Source organism: Carettochelys insculpta, chromosome 10 (assembly GCF_033958435.1).
Source record: "Carettochelys insculpta isolate YL-2023 chromosome 10, ASM3395843v1, whole genome shotgun sequence".
In the NCBI taxonomy this organism is placed as follows: Eukaryota; Metazoa; Chordata; order Testudines; family Carettochelyidae; genus Carettochelys; species Carettochelys insculpta.
Window position 1 is genome coordinate 53564573 of NC_134146.1, and position 22928 is coordinate 53587500.

The following is a 22928-nucleotide window of genomic DNA, read 5'->3' on the forward strand; positions in this document are numbered from 1 at the left end:
GCTAGAGCTGTTTGGCAGGAAGGTATATTCCTCCTCCACCCTGCTATTGAGAATGGCAAACTATACAGCACATCTAGCAAACCATAATTTTGATAATTACTCCAGGTTTACTTCTCTCATGGATTCGCTCCTGGAAGATAAGAAGCCGGTGCTAAAGGCAATTGTGCAGGAGGGCTACGCGGCTTCGAGGACGGGAGTCCAGATCACCCTGGATGTGGCGGACACAGCGGCACGCTCAATGGCTACAGCAGTGGTCATGCGTAGAGAATCCTGGCTCCAGACATCTGGTATCCCGAGGGATCTGCAGGCAAAGATTGTGGATCTTCCCTTTGACACGCAGAAATTGTTTGCAGACTCAACCGACTCAGTCCTCCACTGCAGTAAGGACTCCAGAGCTACACTTAGAACTCTGGGTATTTATACCCCTCCATATAGGAAGAAAAAGTATTACCCTCAGCAAAGATGATACCCGTACCAACCACAGCGTGCTCAGTACCAACGGGGCTACGACCAAGGGAGACAGCAGGAGCAGCAGCAACAGTACAGAACTCCCAGGCGACGTTCTCAACAAAGCCGTGCATCCTCGGGTCAGGCCCAAAGGCAACAAGTTTGATGGGCATGTCGAGGGCTGCACTATCACTACCATCGCGCAATGCCATTCCCAGCTCATGTTCCATCAGCGCCTCCGACCGTTTCACTTCCAATGGCAAAAGATCACCACAGACAAATGGGTGCTGGAGATCATAGCCATGGGTTACGCGATCCCTTCCAGTCGTTCCCACCGCCGAAACCACCTCCCAGGCCCCACCTCAGGGACGCTTCCCACGAGGCGAGACTCAAACAGGAGGTGGACCATCTTATGTTCATAGGGGTGGTGGAAAGAGTGCCGGAGCAATTCCAGGGGAAAGGCTTTTATTCATGCTACTTCCTCACAGAGAAGAAAACAGGAGACTGGAGGCCCATCTTAGATCTTCGGGGCCTCAACCAGTACTTGCGCAAACAATGTTTTCGGATGATCACAGTCGCCTCCATACTCACGGCACTGGACGGTGGAGATTGGTTTGCAGCCCTCGACTTACAAGATGCTTACTTTCAGATAACGATTCACCTGGCACACAGGCACTTCCTCCGTTTTACGGTCGGCAAGGAGCATTTCCAGTACAAGGTTCTCCTGTTCAGCCTCTCCTCGGCCCCCAGAGTCTTTACCAAAACCCTGGCAGTGGTGTCAGCCTACCTGCACAGACGGGGGGTATTTATATTCCCATACCTGGACGACTGCCTATTGAAAGGGGCCTCGAAGGTAGAGGTCCTACGCATGATACATGTAACAGCAGACACGTTTTCTTCGCTGGGCTTATTCATCAACCTCACGAAGTCAAAGACCGACCCCACACAAGACGTAGAGTTTATAGAGGCACGTATAAACTCTATCACAGCAAGGGTGTATCTACCCGACGCCCGCTTTTGCGCCATCAGTTCGCTGGTGCAAGTCATTGCATACAGCGCCATGGTGCCAGTCTTAACGTGCTTGCAGCTGCTGGGCCACATGGCGGCGGCGACGTTTGTGGTGCAGAATGCCAGATTGCACATGCGCAGTCTACAACATTGGCTGGCGAGCTTCTACAAACCGGCATCCCACACTGCCTGCAGGGTGGTATCGCCTACGACAGAGGTGCGCAGATCCCTGCAGTGGTGGGTAAACCCCAAGAACCTGCTAACTGGGGTACCCTTTTGCCAACCACAAATCTGTTTTTCTTACTACAGACGCTTCCCACATAGGATGGGGAGCACACATCGGCGACAAGGTGACGCATGGACTTATGGTCCCCTACGCAACAGTTGCTGCACATAAATATACTGGAGCTCAGAGCAGTGTTCAACGCCTGCAAACATTTTCGAGACCACATACAGGGCAAAGTAGTCGGGATCAATACAGACAATACCTCCACTATGTTTTATATAAATCGACAAGGAGGAGCCCGATCCCGTGCCCTATGTGCGGAAGCAGTTTGGCTGTGGAACTGGTGCATCGCCAACAATATAGCGTTGAAAGCCTCGTATTTGCCGGGAGCTCACAACGTGAAAGCAGACCAGCTGAGCAGGCGCTTCGCACTCACTCACGAATGGCAGATCCGCTCCGATCTATTACGACCGATCTTTCACACATGGGGGTTTCCCCAGATAAACCTGTTTGCCACTCAGCACAGCAAGAAGTGTCCCGAGTACTGCTCCAGGGCAGGATTGGGGCGGGGGCCCTGGGGGACGCATTCATGATTTCATGGAAGGGCACCCTACTTTACGCGTTTCCCCCCACAGTGCTCATCCACAAGGTCTTGCAGAAAGCCAGAAGGGAGAGAGCCCGCATGATTCTAGTAGTCTCAACGTGGGATCGACAGCAATGGTTCCCCTTGCTTCTGAGCATGTCGGACCACCCACCGCTTCCCCTTCCAGTGGCGCTGGACCTATTCTCGCAGGCCCAGGGGGTCCATAGTGCACCCACACCCTCAAGGTCTGCGCCTACAAGCATGGCTAATCCATGGCTCAGCTCCCTAGAAAGCACATGTACGGCGGGAGTACAAGTAGTCCTGGAAAGTAGCCGAAGGACCTCCACGAGGAAGATCTGCAAGCAGAAATGGACTCGATTCACTGCCTGGTGTTCCGCCAAGCAGTTAGCTCCCCTTGACGTTCCTATACCTGTAATACTAGAATACTTATTGGACCTCAAGAGGGGCCACTTTCCCTATCCTCGCTAAAAGTCCACCTCGCCGCTATATCTGCTTTTCACCACGCAGAGGAGGTGCCCACGGTATTTGCCCATCCTATTGTTACCAGGTTCCTGAAGGGGCTGGTAAACCTGTACCCCCCTCGGAAACCGCTTCCACCATCGTGGAACTTGGACTTGGTGCTCAGCACGCTAACGGGTCCACCATTTGAACCCTTAGCCACAGTTCCCCTACGTCTCCTTACGATAAAAACAACCCTCCTCCTTGCAATTACGTCAGCTCACAGGGTGAGTGAGCTCGCAGCAGTTACGACAACACCGCCCTGCACAGTATTCTCAAAGGAGGCGGTAACTTTACGGCTGCACCCAGTCTTTGTTCCGAAAGTTTCTTCAGAGTTCCACCTTAACAAACCAATAGTTTTACCCTCGTTTTATCCGAAGCCTCACAGCTCCAGCAAGGAGGCGCGCCTACATCTCCTAGATGTGAGAAAGGCGTTGGCCTTCTATATAGACAGAACTAAGTCCTTCCGGAAAACGGACAGGCTTCTAGTCTCTCTCGCTCCCAAATCAAAAGGAGAAGGTCTCTTCACAGAGAATCTCTAAGCACATTGTTTCCTGTATAAAAATGTGCTACGAACTTCGAAAGACTCCTTTTGCTAGCCCCGCCTAGGGCTCACTCCACCAGGGCGGTGGCGGCGTCAACAGCCTTCTTCAAGGGCATCGCGTTAAAAGACATCTGTAGAGCAGCGACCTGGGCATCCTATGACACCTTCACCAAACATTATGCACTACATCGGGTATACCAAGAGGACACCCGTCTGTCGACAGCAGTCCTTTCGGGGGTGAGCTGCACATAAACCGATTACCCACCTCCTTACTTGGGTTACTGCTGGGTAGTCAACTATTGTGCAGCACCCACGGGGACACTCGATGAAGAAAGAGAAGTTACTCACCGTAGTAACGATGGTTCTTCGAGATGTGTCCCCGTGGGTGCTCCACCACCCGCCCATCCTCCCCGCTTCGGATCTCTGTTTAGTGTTTTCCAGGAGCATCTGAGGCGGTTGGTCAATGAACTGGCGGGGACCGGATCGCGCACGTGGCCGGGGACGCTCAAGGGAGCGGTGCACGCCGGCGCATGTGCGATCCAGGAGAAACTGCTGGAAGAATTCCGATCTTTGGCGCCGGGCGAGCCCAACACCTATTGTGGAGCACCCACGGGGACACATCTCGAAGAACCATCGTTACTACGGTGAGTAACTTCTCTTTCTAAATTATGGGTGTGCCCTACATTTTCCAGCAGTTCTTCGTTGATTTCAATAGAAGGGTCATGAGAGTGTCTGGTCAGTGAAGGTTGGTGAAGCACTGTGGTCTTTTTGATGTTTCTTGTGAGGCCAAGATTCTCGTATGCTTCAACAAAGATACTTAAGATGGTCTGAAGGTCTGTGGGGGAGAGAGCAACAACTATGTTGTGTACTGGAGGTCCATGATCGAGGTTGTGGAGGTCTTGCTTTTAGCCTTCCGTCTCTTGAGATTGAAAAGCTCCCTGTTCATTCTATAGACAAGTGCCATACCATCTGAATGCTTTCCATCAATGAGGTGAAAGGTCATGGTGATGAAGATGCAGAACAGTGATGGGGCAATCATGCAGCCTGGCTCGACTCCCATTTTGACGATATAGGGGTTGCTTTGGGATCCATTGTTGCTCAATACTGTGGCAGTCATCTTGTGAAGACTTAAAATGCTAATGAATTTTTTGGGGCAGCTGATCTTTGAGAGGATGGTCCACCGGGCGCTATGTTCGACCTGAATGCTGGTCAGGTCAATGAAGCTCCCATATAAGGCTTGGTTATGTTCATGACATTTTTCTTGCAGTTGCTGGGCGGTAAAGAACATGTCTGCTGTTCCTCAGAATGGTTGGAAGCCACCCTGGGATTCTGGGAAAATTTCTTCGGAGAGTGTCAGGAGTCAGTTTTCAAGGATTCGAGCTAAGATTTTCCCTGCCTTTGCCAGTAGGGAGATGACATGATAATTTCCACAGTTTGACTTGTCACCCTTCTTGAAGAGACTAACAGTTGGTGTGTGTCTGAAATTTTGTGGCATCTGCTCACTATCCCAGATCTTGCGAATCAGGAGGTGGAGCTGTTTGTTGAGCTCTGGCCCACCTGCTTTGCAGACTTCAGATTTGGTCAAGGGATTCGAGGACCACAGTGGAGGGGCATTTCGACAGTTTGTTATTGTGCTCCCTCCAGCAAGAAGCAATAGCTTCATTGTCTTTGAGGAGTTGGGTACCATCCTTTGAGCTCAGGGGATTGATTTCATGGTTTCGCGGCCCATGAACAGCTTTGGTAGCATTGAAGAGACTTCTTGTATGGTTGATGTCTGCGAGATGCTGGAGTTCTCATGCCATCTCAGTCCACCACTGTTTTTTCGGAGATCTTGTTTTATGTTGCACTTCTGCCTTGGCGTGTGCTTCCCTCTTTGTTGTGCAATTGATGTCGCTTTGCCAGGCCCTAAAGACTGTATCCTTTTTGCCTCAATCAAGCATTCAGTGTTCGCATCATTCTCATCAAACCATTCCTGATGCCTCCTGGTCTGGTAGCCTATGGTTTCCCACAAGCTCCAATGATGGCATTTTTCAATTGACACTAGTGTTCTTCCATGTCTTCAGTATATGCTGTCAGCAGCTCCCTTTGGAGCAGTATCTGGAAGTCCTTCAAGCCTTGTACATTGGGGTCCTCCAAGCCTTTCACATTGATTTTTGTCAGATCTGTTTCCTGTGATGTCTACATTTGGTCACAATCCTAATGACTATTATGCATCAGGTAAGGTAGTGATCAGTCCAGTAGTCATCAGCACTAGTCCTTGCATATATGAGAAGGATGTCACGCTGATCCTGAGTGTGGAGGATGATATAGTCTATGACGTGCCAGTGCTTTGACTGAGGATATTGCCCTGAGGTCTTAAATTTGTGTTTTCTGGTGGAACATTCATGATGACTAGCTCGTGTTCTGCACATTTTGTAAGTAGGAGCCCACCATTGGAGTTGCTGTTGCTGAGTTCTTCTTTCCGAATGTTAGTCTGCCAGAGATCTGCATCTCTTCAGGCCCTGGCATTGAAATCCCCTAAGAGAATAATCTTGTCGTCTTTGGATATGTCTTTCAGGACTGTGTCCAGTTGGGTGTAGAACTTCTTCACATCATCTTGGCGTCTAGAGTTGGTGCATAAGCACTGCTGACAGTTGCCTGTTTTTTGGCAAGCTTCAAGTGGAGAATCTTGAGATTGATACCAACAGGGACTTCAGATGGTATCTGTATCAGTTTGTTCTCAATAGCAAATCCTACTCCATGAATTCGTTTTTGTTTCTTAGGGGTTCCTTTCCAGAAAAATGTGTACCCTCCGCCTTTTTCTCTTGGCTGTCGTCCTTCTGGTCTGTGCGTTTCTTCCAGGACAGTGATATCGATGTTGAATCAAGCTCGCAGGTGATAACTGCTGTGCTTCTTTTGGGTCGCTCACTATCTCTGAGTTGTCCATTAGAGTTTGACTATTCCATGTTCCGAAGTTTACTGTTGGATTTTGAATGCATGGAGGTGAACCCAGAGGAGGCTGTTATCCGGCAAGGGTGATTAAGGTGGACTTTGTTTAGGGCATCTTTTCTAGTCCTCCCTGCCGCCACATATGGGGTGAGCAGAGTGGCTCCTAAATAGGGCTACTTAGTCGTGGATGCAGTAGCTGTACCTTTCTACCACCTCAGTCCTTTGAATGGAATGACTCATACCTACATCCACCACTTACGTGCTAGTTCATGACTAAAAGCTTCCTGATGTCACAATCCTGCTCCCATCGCCATTCGCCAGTCTCTGTAGGGCTCAAGCTTACACAGATGACGACTCCTGTTCATGACACCTTTTAATGGGGGGTGGGAGGGAACTGTTGCCCTGCAGCCACCACACTGTTCTTGATGAATCGAAGACTCAGGTCCAGTGCATGGAATCCATGATGACTGGGAGTCTTCTCTCTACTGCAGCCTTCCTCCACCTTCACAGCTGTTGTACCATTACCTTTTCTATGCCCCGCTTGTTCTGCCATTGAGGACTTTTAAGACTGTTCTTTGTCTGGACCCTTCCGTTTGATCTTGCTGCCATGGGTGAGCCTGTTGGGAGCACGAGACTCCCTACTCTCCGGATTGTCACCTTGTCGCAGTGTGTGCGCGTGTCCCCGTCCATCCAAATTACAGACTACAGCAATAGACAATGTAAATATTAGGTCACATTGTCAGCCTTAAACAATGCACACAAACCACAATTAGCAACTAAAGTATTTCTAAAGATTGAATCTGGATCATCTAGTCTGCTAGTTTGTGTAACCTTTTCTGGCCCTGTGTCACAGCCGGCATGATGTGCGTCAGCTGGCAAGGCAGAGCACGGTCCAGCTCCCTATGTTCAAAAGCAATGAAATTATGGAACTAGTATAGACACCACTGCAGATTTACTCAGCAGGTGATTCTCACAAGGCTGTGTGGGGGTACTACGTATATGGGCTCTTCATCATATGTTCAGTTTCCAGGGGTTCCTCACCATAGATTTCTTCACCGTACTTCTCATTCCAATATGGACAGCCACTGTGGCCATTTCTACACATGCCACTTTCTTTGAAAGTGACATGCTAATAAATGGCCCAAACTATGCTAATGAGGCGCAGATGCAAATTTCCTGTGCTTCATTAGCATAAGGTCATGTGATTTGGAGTCCAGAATACATTCTTCCAGACTCCAAAACGCCGTTTAAAAATGCGGCACCTGGGCGGAGGGGATGTCTTCCGGAAGGAAGTCCTTCCTCTGGAGGCCCCTTCTTCCCTGAAAATTTCTGGGAAGAAGAGGCCTCCAGAAGAAGGACTTCCTTCGAGAAGACCCATCTGGGTGCTGCACTTCTAAATGGCGTTTTGGAGTCCGGAAGAATGTCTTCCGGACTCCAAATCACGTGACCTTATGCTAATGAGGCACAGGGAATTTGCATCCATACCTCATTAGCATATTTTGGGCCGTTTATAGAAACGGCCTCTGTGTGCCCACCCATGTATTCACATAAAGATTCATGAAAGACCTCAAAAATATTTTACCTTCACTTATGTGATCCTACCCACTTTGGGATTCTGGCTTCTTCTGTGCTCTCGTGTGAGATGACTGTTTGAACCAAAGGCAACATGCTCTGATGTTCACTTATCTTGAAAACAGCATTTTTGTCACTTTCCCTTCTGTCCATCAGGCAGGTAAAATTGAAGCACTTGTGACATATGCCCTTACCCCCCATACGATTTTTCAGAAAGACGAGACTATTTGTTATATCCATGCACCAAACTTCCATTCAGAGTACTGCCCTCTTTCTGCTTAAGTCAGCCTACCCACTTTCTGACTGTAAAATGCATACATCATGACTGGGTTTTTTAAAAAAAATTATTTCTCTTACTTTTTGGGAAATTTCAAGTTCTCCTCCTGGCACTTTTCAGATTGATTGGTTCAAACATTGGAAAATGATACACAATTAAACTTTTGGTTGTATTCTGCTACCTGTAATACTGTTAAAGGATCTTGGGCATCTGATTTTAAGAAATTTATAAATACTCTGAATATCATAAAATGCGTGGAAAGCCTTCAAACTGCAAAATCAATGTGTATCTTCCACTTGATTGTTTTCTTGTTTGAATTTTTAATTTGTTGAATTTGTATTAAGACACAAGGAATTCTTATTAAGCACTGCCCTTTTGTCTACATTTCTTTAAAAATTCAGCTAGTTCCTCCCTTCTGCACCCCCATCTTAAAATTTGGACAGTGTCACTGTGACAAAAGTGTACTTTAAATTGAATGCTAGTTATTGTCCTGTTATATTGTGAAATCTTAAAAAATGTCCGGGTACTGAATATGGAAAATAACTCGTATAGTCACATGGAATGTCAAACAGAATCTAGGCATATGTATGTGGACATATGGCCAAAAGACATCTGAAATCACTGGCATGTGACTTCTCTCAGTCTTCAAGTAAACTTAATCAAATAAGGTATTTAAAGGTAATACAGGTTGAACCTCTCTAACCTGGAACTCTCTTGTCTGGTGACGTATGGAATGTGGCATTATTTTAGTTAGCCAGATGGCCACTTATGGGTGTGGCCAAGTTTCCCATGGTCCTATAAAGTTTCTTTACAGCCACCAATCCTGAGTCTCAGTGTTCTGTGCTGTTTATTTAGATGTAGTTTGCCCCAAATGTCTTCCAAGAGCCCAGTAGTCAGTGGAAGTGTTGGTAGTGTGCAGCTAGACAATATTAACCTCCCATGGTTTGACAGATTCTGTCATTTGGAATTGGTCAGGTCATGAGGGTTCTGGATTAGAGAGTTTCAGTCTGTATTTAATTTTGTTTTTTCTCTCTAGAGTGAAAACTAAATTGGGACAAAATCTAGAACTCTTACCTGACTTAAACAGGCTTTACAGCCAACAGTTCTTTGATGTTTTAGGCAAATATGCGACAGTAGTCCTAAATAGAAGTATCCCTCTCTCTTTCAAGGAGTCAAAATAAATAGATTGCTGAAAGTTTTGTCTTGTTTATGTGCAATTGTTCAAAATGTTAGGGCCAGACTTTTTGACTGTCTAGATATTGCCACACACGGCATCAAAATGTCTGTCAAATTGAGGAGCTTAAATCTTATTCTCAAAGGCTAGCAGCAGGATTTAGAGTCCGGTGAAATTTAGACCCAAGTATATTGATAATGAGATTTAGGCTACTAAATCAGTGAGGCATGGTGATGCAGAGCACAGCAGTGCCTAAATAACTTAAAAGAATCTGAGTCTGTCTACTTTGTCTTTATTTAACTCAAGTCTTCTCCAGTTACAGTTGTGAATTTTTCTTATACCTGTAGCTATTCTTCCCTTTTCACTGTTACTTGCTAGAGCTGGTAGATAAGGCAAGTAGTTCTTCAAAGTGCTTTAGCTGACAGGTAGTGCTACAGCTTGAAAATGTATATCAAAACCTCAACTCTGATAGTATGAAAATACATCTGGGAATTTAAATATATGAAAACATTTGGATAACTTGAGTTTTTAATGGGGGGAAGCGTTCCTTTTTCTTGCAAAAAGATAATTGAAACTTAAATAGTTTGTAAAGTTTTTTCCTTTGAGTTTTGTACTGTAATTAATTAATCAGTGAGGTGTACTGCTTTTACCAAGACAATGCTAGTTTACATCTCATTCCTTATTCTGGTTATGGTTCAAAGATGTTGATGTTGTTTGTTTTTGGTAATGTTTAAAAAATAAACCAGGAATGTAATTGTACTGTAATATAAAATTTCATTTCTGAACTTTGTTTACGTGTCTAGATATTCAAGAATTTTATGAAGTGACCTTACTGGACAATCCAAAATGTATCGATCACCCTAAGTTATCTGAACCGGTACAACCTGTAAATACGTGGGACTTCTCCAGCCTTCCAAGCACAACAGTAACATCAGAAACACTGCCAAGCAGCCTTAGCCCAAGTTTAGAGGTATGGTCTGTATGATGTTCCTATTTACTTTAGTTCTTCATCAAACATTTCCTGTAGTATGAGATGTAACATGCTTCTGATCTGAGGATATCTGCCTGCATACAGTTTTCTTATTCCTTACCGCTTCCTCTTGTCAGAAGTATTTATATTTCTTGGAAAAACTCCTTTATTATTTTCCATCAACATTCTTAATTCCAGGAGGACTACTGTAGAAATAACTTCTTTAAACACTGGGTATAAGTGTGTCGGGGGGTAACTATTAATTTGTAGCATCAAAAAAGCTAGTTGTGTAGCATCTTAAAGAGTAACACATATATTTTAGATAATGAACTTTTGTGGGTGAGTGAATAAAAAGAGGTGTACATTCCTAGATTCTTATATGTTGTTAATCAGAGGTTTGTAATAGCTAGTGGTTTCAGAATTGCCAGTTCTCGCTGTGCAAACATGAGATCATATATAGCCATCCATAGAAAATGTTACTACTACTGAATTCTGTCAGTATTTTACTCCATTAAAATGTTTTGCTTGACAATTTCAGTGTTTTGTATTGGTGGCCAGTTTTTCCTATAAGCTCTGTGCTTGTGTGGCCACACAGATTCAGATGCTACCCAACTGATTAGCAGAACGCATACAGCTGTGCATCTTGTTTCTGCTGGTGATGCACAGTCTCCCATCTCTTGGTGCATATAAAATTTATTCTTCGTTGAGTGATGTCCCGGTGGGTGCTCTACTGTTGGGTTCTTGGCCTGTCCTGGTTCCACAGTCCGGAGATTGTTCTAGAGCTGTAGTCATCTGGACTGTGCATACTTGGCCAGCACCTTGCATCGTTCATGCTCTTCTAGTCATGTGCTCAGTCCGGCTCCCACCAATTCCTCTTAGCCGCCCCAGCTACAGATGGAACAGGATTCTCTCCTCAGCGATCTTACCTGTGAGTGAGAGCGTCTCTTACTGTTCATAGCTTTTGTCATAGTTCATCGTTTTTTACCTTCGTAGTTACTCTTGTTACTCTTTAAAACACAAACAAACAAAAAAAAAAAAAACTTGAGTTTTTCTAGTAGTTTTTATCTAGTTACATATGTTTCAATTTGTTTGTTACCAAAAAGGAAAAGGGGGGGAAAAAAGGAAGAAAGTTAATAAATATGCGAGGCTCGCCACATTTTAAAAAATGTGAAACATGCCGAGAGGCGATGCTGGCTTCAGACAGACACCACTGTTGCATTTGGTGGTTGGGTGAGGCTCGCGTGCCTCAAAAATGCCTGTGTTGTTCGAAGCTAACTGTGAGAGCATGTCGCAACAGGGAAATTTGACTTGACATGATTTTTATTTGATAAAGCCCTCCAAACCTTCCTCTTTGGAGGCTGTGGCTTTTCCTTTCTTATGACCCACAAATGGAGAGCCTCATCAGCCTTTGTGACTTTGCCCAAAAAGATCAGGGTATTGTCTACCAGACCCTTGCCTGTAACGTTGCAGAACAGATCAAACATCTTGAACAAACCACACAAGGAATGCTCTGTGGCTCCTAATTTGAAATTGGCTCCAGCCACGAAGCTGAAGAAGACAATGACTTCGGGGCCGACCCTAAAGGAATCGGCACCTAGATTGGCATTGGCACTGGTGGCCTCGAAATCAGTGGCACTGATGGACTTCTCTGGATCATTGACACTGGCAGCACCAAAGACCTCTGTGGTACTGACAACTGCCGTAGCTCTTTTGGCATCGAAAGACTCGACCCCGAGACAAACGGCACCGACGGGGCAGGGGAGCAAAGCCTGCAGGTAAGTGGAGAGCATGGATACCTGGGAGATGAACTTGAAATGGGAGGGAGTATGGGCTACACTGGGAGAGTAAAAAGAGGGCCAGGGCAAAACTGGGAGGCAAGACCAAATCAATGTCTGAGATGCCTATATACAAATGCAAGAAGTATGGGAAATAAACAAGAAGAATTGGAAGTACTAATAAATGAATACAACTATGATATTGTTGGCATCACAGAAACTTAGTGGGATAGTACTCATGATTGGAATGTTGGTATTGAAGGGTACAGCTCACTTAGGAAGGACAGACAGGGAAAGAAGGGAGGAGGTGTTGCCTTGTATATTAAAAATGTACACACTTGGACAGAGGTGGAGATGGACATAGGAGATGGACGGGTTGAAAGTGTCTGGGTTAGACTCAGAGGAGTAAAAAACCAAGGATGAGGTCCTACTAGGCGTCTACTACAGGCCCCCTAGCCAGGTGGAAGAGGTGGATGAGGCGTTCTTTAAACAGCTAACAAAATCATCCAGGGCCCAGAATTTGGTGGTGATGGGGGACTTCAGCTATCCAGGTATCTGTTGGGAAACTAATACAGCAGGGGACAGACTGTCCAATAAATTCTTGGATTGCATTGCAGACAACTTTTTATTCCAAAAGGTTGGAAAAGCTACTCGGGGGGAAGCTGTTCTAGATTTAATTTTAACAAATAGGGAGGAAATTATTGAGAATTTGAAAGTGGAAGGATGCTTGGGTGAAAGTGATCATGAAGTCATAGAGTTCACAATTCTAAGGAAGGGTAGACGGGAAAACAGTACAACAGAGATAATGGATTTCAGGAAGGCAGATTTTGGTAAACTCGGACAGCTGGTAGGAAAGGTCCCATGGGACGCTAAACTGAGGTGAAAAACGGCTGAGGAGAGTTGGCAGTTTTTCAAAGGGACATTATTAAGGACCCAAAAGCAAGCTATCCCGTTGCGTAGGAAAGATAGAAAACCATGGCAAAAGACTGCGTTGGCTTAACCAGGAGATCTTGCATGATCTCAAACTAAAAAAGGAATCGTATAAGAAATGGAAACTAGGACAAATTACGAAGGATGAATATAGGCAAACAACACGAGCATGCAGGAGCAAGATTAGAAAGGCTAAGGCACAAAATGAGCTCAAACTAGCTACAATCATAAAGGGAAACAAGAAGGCTTTTTACAAATACATTGGTAACGAGGAAGACCAAGGAGAGGGTAGGGCCGTTGGTCAGTGAGGAGGGAGAAACAGTGACAGGGAATTTGGAAATGGCAGAGATGTTTAATGATTTCTTTGTTTTGGTCTTCACTGAGAAATCTGAAGGAATGCCTGACATAGAGAATGCTAGTGAAAAAGGGGTAGGTTTAGAAGCTGAAATACGAAAAGAACAAATTAAAATTTACTTAGAAAAATTAGATGTCTGCAAATCACCAGGGCCTGACGAAATGCATCCTAGAATCCTCAAGGAGCTGATAGAAGAGGTATCTGAGCCTTTAGCAATCATTTTTGGAAAATCGTGGGAGACGGGAGAGATTCCAGAAGACTGGAAAAGGGCAAATATAGTACCTATTTATAAAAAGGGGAACAAGAATAACCTGGGAAACTACAGGCCAGTCAGCTTAACTTCTGTGCCAGGAAAGATAATGGAGCAGGTCATTAAAGAAATCATCTACAAGCAGTTGGAAGGTGGTAAGGTGATAGGGAACAGCCAGCATGGTTTTGTTAAAAACAGATCATGTCAAACCAATCTAATAGCTTTCTTTGATAGAATAACTAGCCTTGTGGATAAGGGAGAAGAGGTGGATGTGGTATACCTAGACTTCAGTAAAGCATTTGACACGGTCTCACATAATATACTTATCAATAAACTACTCAAATACAACTTAGATGGGGCTACTATAAGGTGGGTGAACAACTGGCTGGATAACCGTACCCAGAGAGTAGTTCTTAATGGTTTTCAATCCTGCTGGAAAAGTATAACTAGTGGGGTTCCGCAGGGGTCTGTTCTAGGACCGGTTCTGTTCAATATCTTCATTAACGATTTAGATATTGACATAGGAAGTACACTTATTAAGTTTGCAGATGATACCAAGTTGGGAGGGGTTGCAACTTCTTTGGAGGATAGGGTCATAATTCAAAAGGATCTGGATAAACTGGTGAAATGGGCTGAGGTAAACAGGATAAAGTTTAAGAAGGACAAATGCAAAGTGCTCCACTTAGGAAGGACCAGTCAGTGTCACACACACAAAATGGGAAAGCACTGCCTAGGAATGAGTACAGCAGAAAGGGATCTAGGGGTTATAGTGGACCACAAGCTAAATATGAGTCAACAGTGTGATGCTGTTGCAAAAAAAAGCAAACATGATTCTAGGATGCATTAACAGGTGTGTTGTGAACAAGACACGAGAAGTCATTCTTCCGCTGTACTCTGCGCTGGTTAGGCCTCAGCTGGAGTATTGTGTCCAGTTCTGGACACCGCAGTTCAGGAAGGATGTGGAGAAATTGGAGAGGGTCCAGAGGAGAGCAACAAGAATGATCAAAGGTCTAGAGAACAAGACCTATGAAGAAAGGCTGAAAGAATTGGGCTTGTTTAGTTTGGAAAAGAGAAGATTGAGGGGGGACATGATAGCAGTTTTCAGGTATCTAAAAGGGTGTCATAAGGCAGAGTGTCATAAGGGTGTCTCAGAGGATCGCCTAGCAGAACTTGTTCTTCCTTGCCTCTGAGGATAGAACAAGAGGCAATGGACTTAAATTGCAGCAGGGAAGGTTCAGATTGGACATTAGGAGAAAGTTCCTAACTGTCAGGGTGATCAAACACTGGAACGAATTGCCAAGAGAAGTGGTAGAATCTCCATCACTGGAGATATTTAAGAAGAGGTTAGATAGATGGATTTCAGGGATGGTCTAGAAAGTGCTTGTTCCTGCCATGAGGGCAGGAGGCTGGACTCAATGGCCTCTCGAGGTCCCTTCCAGTCCTACTCTTCTATGATGTACTCAGCACCGGAGCAACTGGGATGGAACCAAGGAAGGCAACTTCCAAGACAAGATGCTGGGGTCCCTTACCACATGTCCCTTCTTTAACATTCTCCCTGGCACCGCCCCAATCACCACCACTACGGGGCTCTCCTACACCGCCTTGCCATACTTCACCTCACTGCCCGCTTAGCAGGCTGCCTTCACTTTTTCTCAACCCTATCAGAACAGAAACTGATCAGTACTACTGTCACTTTTCTGCTTCTCCATCACCAGAGCACCTTATAGCTTCTCAGATTCACCTCACTCACCCCGATTGGACCATTATATAGACAGTCACATTACAGAAGATACTCTTCCCCCTTACAGGTCATATTATTACCATGACCACTGCTGTCAGCGTGCCCCTGTCACTACTTGTACCATCAATGTTACCGTTCAGTCACAGGGGAGAACGCTATGTGAATCTGTCTCATGTAGACAGTCACCTGCCCCGATTCCTTGGTCTCCAACAGGCCATCCACTCTCCCTTCAGCAGCATTCAGAACCTGAGGAAGGGCAGGTTTTGGACACAGAGGATCCCCTAGCAGGTGCTTCTTCCATGGATCAGTCTTCTTCCCCAATGAGGCCATTATTCTGGGAGATGTTTTCACTCCTGATGATATCAAGCAGTTTCAGGAACTGTTCGAAAGAGTGGTTCTTAGTCAGGACGTTTAAATTGCTGAAGTCCAGGAGAAATACCATTTGCCTCCTTAAAAACCTGCGGCCAACACATAATTCGAAGATAGCCATCCCACTGTACGAAGATGTACTTGAAGCTGCAGAAGCGATCTGGCAGACCCCAGCATCCATATGTGCCCCCCTCCCAACAAAAAAGCGGACAAAAAGTATTTTGTGCCCCCGCATAGGAATGGAATTTTTATTTACCCATCTTCAGCAGAATTCTTAGTGGTGGATATGGCACAACATAGGTTGAAGACCCCACATTTTAAAACTCTGTCAGCTGACAAAGATACCAAAAGTCTGGACCTTTTTGGGAGAATAGTGTCCAGTAGGATTTCAACATTTGTGGGGGTTCCCTGTTGAGAACCCTCGCGAATGTTGAATTTTGCGAATACTGTAGGGCAGCCGCTCCCGCCTGGAGCCCAACGGCTGGCACTCTCTGCCCGGGGCCCTGAAGGGAAGCAGTGGCTGCCAGTGCTCCCTGCTCTGGAGCCCCGGGGAAGCAGGAGCTTGCAAGTAATTGTATTCGCGAACCTTAGGTTTGCGAATGTCGAGACGCTACTGTATACGTTAGCGACACTTTTACTAGGAATAACCAACTAGAGTGCGTACCTATCTAAAACATGATTTTGATAATTATTCAAAATTGACATAGTTACTGAATTATTTACTGGAATCTAAAAGACCCATTTTAAAATCTGTGGTCCAGAAAGGGTATGCCTTGGCTAGACCGGGCCTAGAGAGAGCCCTAGATGTAGTGGATGCTATCTCTCGCTCCACTGCAACAGACCTGTGTTTAACAATGGCAGGAGTACCTAAGGAATTACAGGCTGAAGTTGAGGATCTTCCTTTCAACAGGACAAAGCGTTTTGCAGGAAAGACCTACGCAATGTTACTTTCAACTAAGGACTTGTGCACCGCTCTCTGTATGTTGGGGGTGTGTCAGGGAAAAGAAGGGTGTCAAGGGAGGTGGAATAACTTTTTGCAGTGGGTCTTGAGCGTGGAGTGGCATACTGTCCTTGCCTTGTCTCCCTGCATTTGGGGACTACAAAGAGAGGGGGTGCATGACCTCAATTCTGAAGAGTCCAGGCAGCAGGGAGTGGAGCCTGCAAAATGACTGCTTTGTAGGGGGTCCATCTGTAGCACCAACCTAGAGAGCAGGACCTCTCGCAGCCATGAGGAGCTATACCGTGTCCTCAAGTGTGACAACTGCTCTTTCCTGAAGTCTAGGATGGTCTGCCGCTACTGTGCTGTGGCCCTCTGGCTGGCAGTGGCTGCTGCTTCAGCCCACTTCATCTGCTTCCGGATAAGGTCCTGCTTGGACCTTTTATGCTTCCTTGCTGTGTCCCCCATTCTGAGGATGCCTTCTGGAAAGTGAAGGTCAAAACTGAGATACAGTTCACACAAAGTGCTTACCCATAGAATGAATGGGTCTCTGTCTTTACAATCAGTGAAACTTTCTTTTTGCAAGGCCACTTTAGACTTGTTAAGGATGACAAGGAATCAAACTCTGCATTGCACATACCATCACTTGTTCGGACCATTTCAGTGTGGACATGGTAAGCTATTGTCCACTTTACTAGGGGCGGGTGTGCTTGTGTGTTTAAAGCAGGAGAAGCCAGCCAGTGTTCGGGAGAAGAGGAAAAAGTTTTTTTGGTGGTCCCTGGAGCAATTCTTCTCAAGGAAAACCCACCCATGCTGGACGAGCAGGGTCCCCAGAGACCAGCAGCTGCATGGCAAAGGGGAAGGGTTCAATTCCAGCTTCATGGCTGACTGTAGGAAGGGATCCTTGTAAAGTGCAATGAAAAGTTGGGGGGAAGTTCCCTAGCCACATGGCAGGGAAAAGAGATTTCTCAGTGGTCCTCGGACCAGCCACCCTCAGGGAGAAGGCCATTTAAAGCAAGGTAAACCCACTCTGAACATGCTGGTGTCTGGAAACAGGGTCTGCAGAGCCTGGCAGCCACATGGTGAGGAAGGAAGGGTTCGATTCCAGCCACAGGGGGGAGGAAGAACAGTTTTCTGTGGCTCACGATCCAGCTAGTAGTTTGGTGGGAAGGGACAAGGCCAGCAGAGCCTGCCAGCTGCATGGAGGGGGGTTAGATGGAGTGTCCACCTGCCACATGGTGCAGCAATGCAGTCCAGAGAAATGTAAAAGGGCTGGGAACACTGCAAAGAAGTCTAATCCAAATTCCCATGTTTTTTTAAGTTGCCAAAGAAGACATCACCCTCCTAAAAATAACAGATAGGGAGAAAGAAGAGATGCTTATCCTGTGTGAGCACAATCCTGGAAGACTTGCAGAAATGTTGTGTGGTAGCGTGATACCAGATTGCTGTCTGGTTGCTTGGCATGGCAAGGTGTGCTACCATGGAAGCTGCACTAAGTCAGGCTTCTCCAAAAACCTGTTGCGGGGGGGGAAAAATGCAAGAGTACCTGGATGAGGCCTTTGTGGCGATCTCAAAAAAGCATACATAATTCATCCCCAGAAATACAAACATGCTGTTCTGAGGGGCATAGATCCATAGAAAACCTTTACCTAAACTCAGCTACAACGTGCTTTTGTAGCGTTCCGGAAAAAAACACTCCCCAGAACAGCTGGGTCCCGATGGTTTGGGATCGGTCCAGAAGGGACCGGGTCAAGGGTGAAGAGCTCTGGGCTTTTGGGAGCGGCTTCCTTGGGCCTCTGCTGGCTGCCCCCATCCTCCTTTACATTCATTGCCCTCTTCCTCTGCACCTCTTCTAGGCTCAGCCCCTCTTAGCTCACTCTGGACTCCAGAAAAGGGCTTCCTGAGAAGTCCAAATTAAGCACAGGTATCATGGACCAGTCCCTCCCAAGAATGGTGTCCAGCTGTTTATAGTATCAGCAGATCTTTGGAGACGACTTGGGCCACCTGTTGGCTTCCCAGACGTTGTAATAATCCAGCCTGAGTTCTTTCACCTTCACCTGCCATTGCTGAGTATCCCAGGAGTAACCTCTGTCAATCAGCCCATGCAAAATCTTTTCATTGATGTCTTCATTTCACTTAGTCTGACCACCACTGACTCATCTCCCCAAACAGGAAAGTAGATCCATGATCTCATTACGGGTCCATGCTGAAGCTCCCTTGCAACCCTGAGAACTCAAATCAGAAACCTGAGTAGTCACGATGGCAAGATATGGCTACTGATGTGAGGCAGTGCCTACTGATGGGATGGCTAAAAGAGATTCTGGTTTCCAGGCACCCTTTAAATTTCCTGAGTTAGCTGGTGACGAATTCAAATTCGTGGGCTTCCTGTGACCTGCTTCTTGTGCACCTGGTGAGCAGTGAAGATGGAAGCTGCCAGAATGGACATCTGTGCGGTATTGTGAGATACATACGGAATACCTCTGGAGGCTAATAGTCAGTATAAAGACATGGCATTTATATACTAGCTTTAGTTTGAACTTGACGCTACGCTGAGTCACTTTTCGAGACTGCTATACTATTGACCTTAACATTCCCTCAAATTGACCTAATGGTATTTACAATGAAGATAGTGACATTGTAAAATCGAGCTAATTGCTTTAAATTCGACTTCGTTGTGTAGTGTAGACTCTAGCCTTAGGGTTTCACTGCGTTACTACATGTCCAAAAGATGATGGAGTTTGGTTTATCTGGAGGCTAGAAATCTGTAATTTCTAAACATGAATACATCTGGTTTATTTCTAAAATTATATTTCTCTGGCAAAGACAGTCTTCTCTTTTTGCAAGTTGCATGAATTTGTTTCCCTGCTCCCCTCTTCTAAAATTCTACATGGAATATTCCATTCGTTACTGTCTAAGAAAGTCAATTATTTTGCAGTCTGCTAATGCTGAAATGGTTCAATGGGAAAAATCTTTGTATAGTTAAATTTTTTTTCTGCTTTTTTAGTGGATAGGGTGCTGGAGGGAAGAGGTGTGGTGTGTTTTTTTTTTGTTTTTTTTTTTTGTGACCAGCTGCAGGGAAGTTTATTACAGATCTTGTATTCTTGTATGCTGGAAAACCATTTTGCTTTTCGTCAGATGACTCCCTGTGACTCTCATGTGTTAAGCAATCCTGGGAGAGGAGGGATTAATAAAACTGCATATGAGGAAACAGTTAACCGGTATGAAATAAACTCTGAAATCTTCTGTGGATTTAGTTCAGGGACAAATTCAAGCTCTTCAGACGCAGATAAAGTAAATGACTTAGACTGCTTTAGGACATTTAGAATGTTTTTATTGTAGCTGACGTTTCTGCCTCTGAGTGGATCCAGTAGAGACCCTGTCATAAGTTCTTTTGTTTTGACCTCTAATGAGCACCCTTATCTTACTCCTGAGTTCTTTGTTTTATTCCGTGGTTAATTACAATAGATTTGTAATAAACTACTTTCATGTCTAGAAAAATAGCTGCTGTACGGAAATGGATTGCTTATGTATTGTAACAACCAAGGTAAGATTCTGAAGTCTTTGAACTAGTTAATGAATTTTACGTCGGTTCATATGGTAAATATTCTTTTTGTGTCTAATTGTAATTGTCACATTTTTGTGTGGACTGATTTTTAATTTAAATCCTTTTCCTGGATTAAATCCTGTAATTAAGGTGAGCATCTAATAGTAGTTGTAAATAACCTGTTTTTAAGGGCTAATTATAGCAGTATTTGCTGCACTGATTTTTTTTAAAACCTAATTGATTTCTTGCCATTCAGCAACAGGCTTTTCTTTATTTAAAAAAAAAACCAAAAAAAAAAACAACCCTGAAATTCCTAATGCATTAGTAACACCAGCTTCTTTCGTGAGTAAATGCAAAACGTTATAGTTTACATAACCTTTCCCAGAACACATTTAATTCTTTTCTTATTGAAATGGTTGTCTTAGTCTGAGAAAGTATGTAGTAGGGATTATTGATTTTTTTTAAAAAAAAAAGTATTGTAATTTTGGCATCCAAGCTTCTGCGAAATGGACCTCCAGGTAGTTTGTTTATCCATGAGATACTAGAGTAATGCTCTATGCTTGGCAATAATTTCTAATACAGCTAGTTGTAATAGTCATATCTAAATATTCTAGTCATGTAAATTGAATGCAGTGGAGAAAGTAGAGCTAGTTTTTGTGAACACTTTTGAAAATGGCAAATTTGCTATGCTCTTTTGCCTTCAAATAAAATATATTTTAATATTTCATGTTACTTGATTTGTTTTTTTAGTTTTAAAAACAAGTGCTGTTTACAGCAACATATGATGATTTGGACCATTCTGAATAACTAATGCATAAGTAATAAGTGCTACAAAAACTCTTTCTGTGAAACTGGAATAATATTTTTCATCTTTTTAAGGAAGACGTTCTGATTAACTGGTGACAGCATTTTCAAAGATAATGAATAGGGTTGCCTCAAGCCTTTTTGATAGGCAGTAAATAGTGGAACTTCTAATGATTTAGGATGATTCTCTTTATACAGTTGTGTTCAAAGGAGTCAGCCTTGACAACAAGAGTGGGTGAAGTCACATAATCTTTCAGCAGCTTCCTTTCCTTTTGATGTCTACCTGGGCTCAGTATTGTCAAGAATAAAACATATACTGATGTAAAAGTCTCAAGTTTGATAAATTGAAGTCACAGTTGGAGCTTTGATTTAAATCATCACTTTTATTAAAGTCTAATGGTAGGAAATGTAAACTTTTCATTCTATTTGGATATTGGTTTCCATATGTATCTTTAATTTATTTTACTATAACTTAATGGGGAATTTAGCAAGAACTTTTTTTTCATAACAATGTATTTGTACACAAAGTGGCTCATGTGACACATAGTTCATTTGTTTTTAACTTTAGTTCTCTCAGGAAAGATTTTACTTTCCTTTCTCTAGTCACTCAGATTGAGGCAGCAGTGTTTCAGATGAGAAGTTGAGGACTGATTCTGTCACTCAGTCATCTTGGGCCACATTTTCATATGAATACTTCTGATACAAATCCCAAGTAATTCCACTGACCTTTGTGGAATTACTTGTCTGTATGTCACTTCAAGAGCTAACCATGGCCCTCTCTTTAAACATTGTTTCTCCTTGCGTGTTCAGTATTTGTCTGGGTTTGAGATTCTTTGATGGAGGCAGTTGGCTCCAAGAATTAAGTTTATTCTTCCTGGCACGTTTGTTGAAACTATTTTAGATAATCTTATTAGAGCATATGCTCTTGTGGGCTGAAAGCTGCAGCTCATGAAAGCTTATGTCCTAATAAATTTGTTAGTCCTTAAGGTGCCACAGGACTCCTTGTTGTTCTTGCTGAAACGTGGCTGCCTCTCTTTTTTTTAAAATCAAATTTTCACCCTTATCCGGTGACAATGAAGTTGTAGAAGTGGTGGGGTTATTTATTTTGCTATAGTACTTTGTTTTCTCATTTATGGACTAGAACTTCATTGTGCTAGGCACCATACAAAAACATCGCAAGGAGATTGTGCCCAGGCAGCTCCAGTCTAAGGCCAGGTTTGCAGTAGGGGAAAAATTGATTAAAGATATGCAACTCCAGCTATGAAAATTGTGTAGCTGGAGCTGGCATATCTCAAACTGATTTTTTGCCACTTTCCCAACAGTGGAAGGTTGATAGGAGAAACGTTTTTGTTGACTTCCATTACTCCTTGCAACTGTGGCCTAGTGGGACCTCGCTAAATTAAATGCTCAGGGCATCACCATCAATCCTGGTACTTCTGGCAGTTGCAACTTGGAGGAGTACCGGGGTTGACGACAGTGCCCTAAGTATTCAATTCATTCAGTTTAGCATGGCCCCAATAGGCATGCTAAATCAGCTCCCTGAAAATTGGCTGACAGTGTGTCTATCTTTAAATACAGACCCATCCTCAGTAATAGTGATGGGAACATCCTGTCCTTTTGCTGGTATTCTGGATTCTACACTTGTCAAACCTGCTTGACAGTACAAGAGATTTTTGCATTTGTTACTCTTCATTGAGCAGCATTTATTCAAATGAGTAATTCTCCAGTTTCAGTTTGCCCGCTTTCTTCTCAAGGAAGATGATTTAACTTAAGGACAACTGTACGAGGGACTATTTGCTTCCGTACAGATGTTTGCATGTACAAGTTTTGGGGATGTGTATGTACAGATGCAGTCTGTGTTCTTCAACATTATGTACATATCTGGTTCTCTTACCAAGAAGTAAAAATAAATGAACATAGTTAAAGTGATTAGACCAGCTTTGAAACTAGTTTAGAACAACATATTTGGATGAAA

At 44.3% G+C, this 22928-nt stretch overlaps 1 protein-coding gene across 14 annotated transcripts in view; it reads left to right on the plus strand.

The window, feature by feature from the left end:
• Nucleotides 1–22928, plus strand: part of DLG1 (discs large MAGUK scaffold protein 1) — a 352797-nt gene that overhangs the window by 41859 nt on the left and 288010 nt on the right. For all 14 annotated transcript variants that reach the window (XM_075004306.1, XM_075004311.1, XM_075004308.1 and 11 more), the window contains exon 3: nt 10082–10248. In XM_075004306.1, the coding sequence (XP_074860407.1) occupies nt 10082–10248 (167 nt within the window). The remainder of the gene's footprint in view (nt 1–10081; nt 10249–22928) is intronic.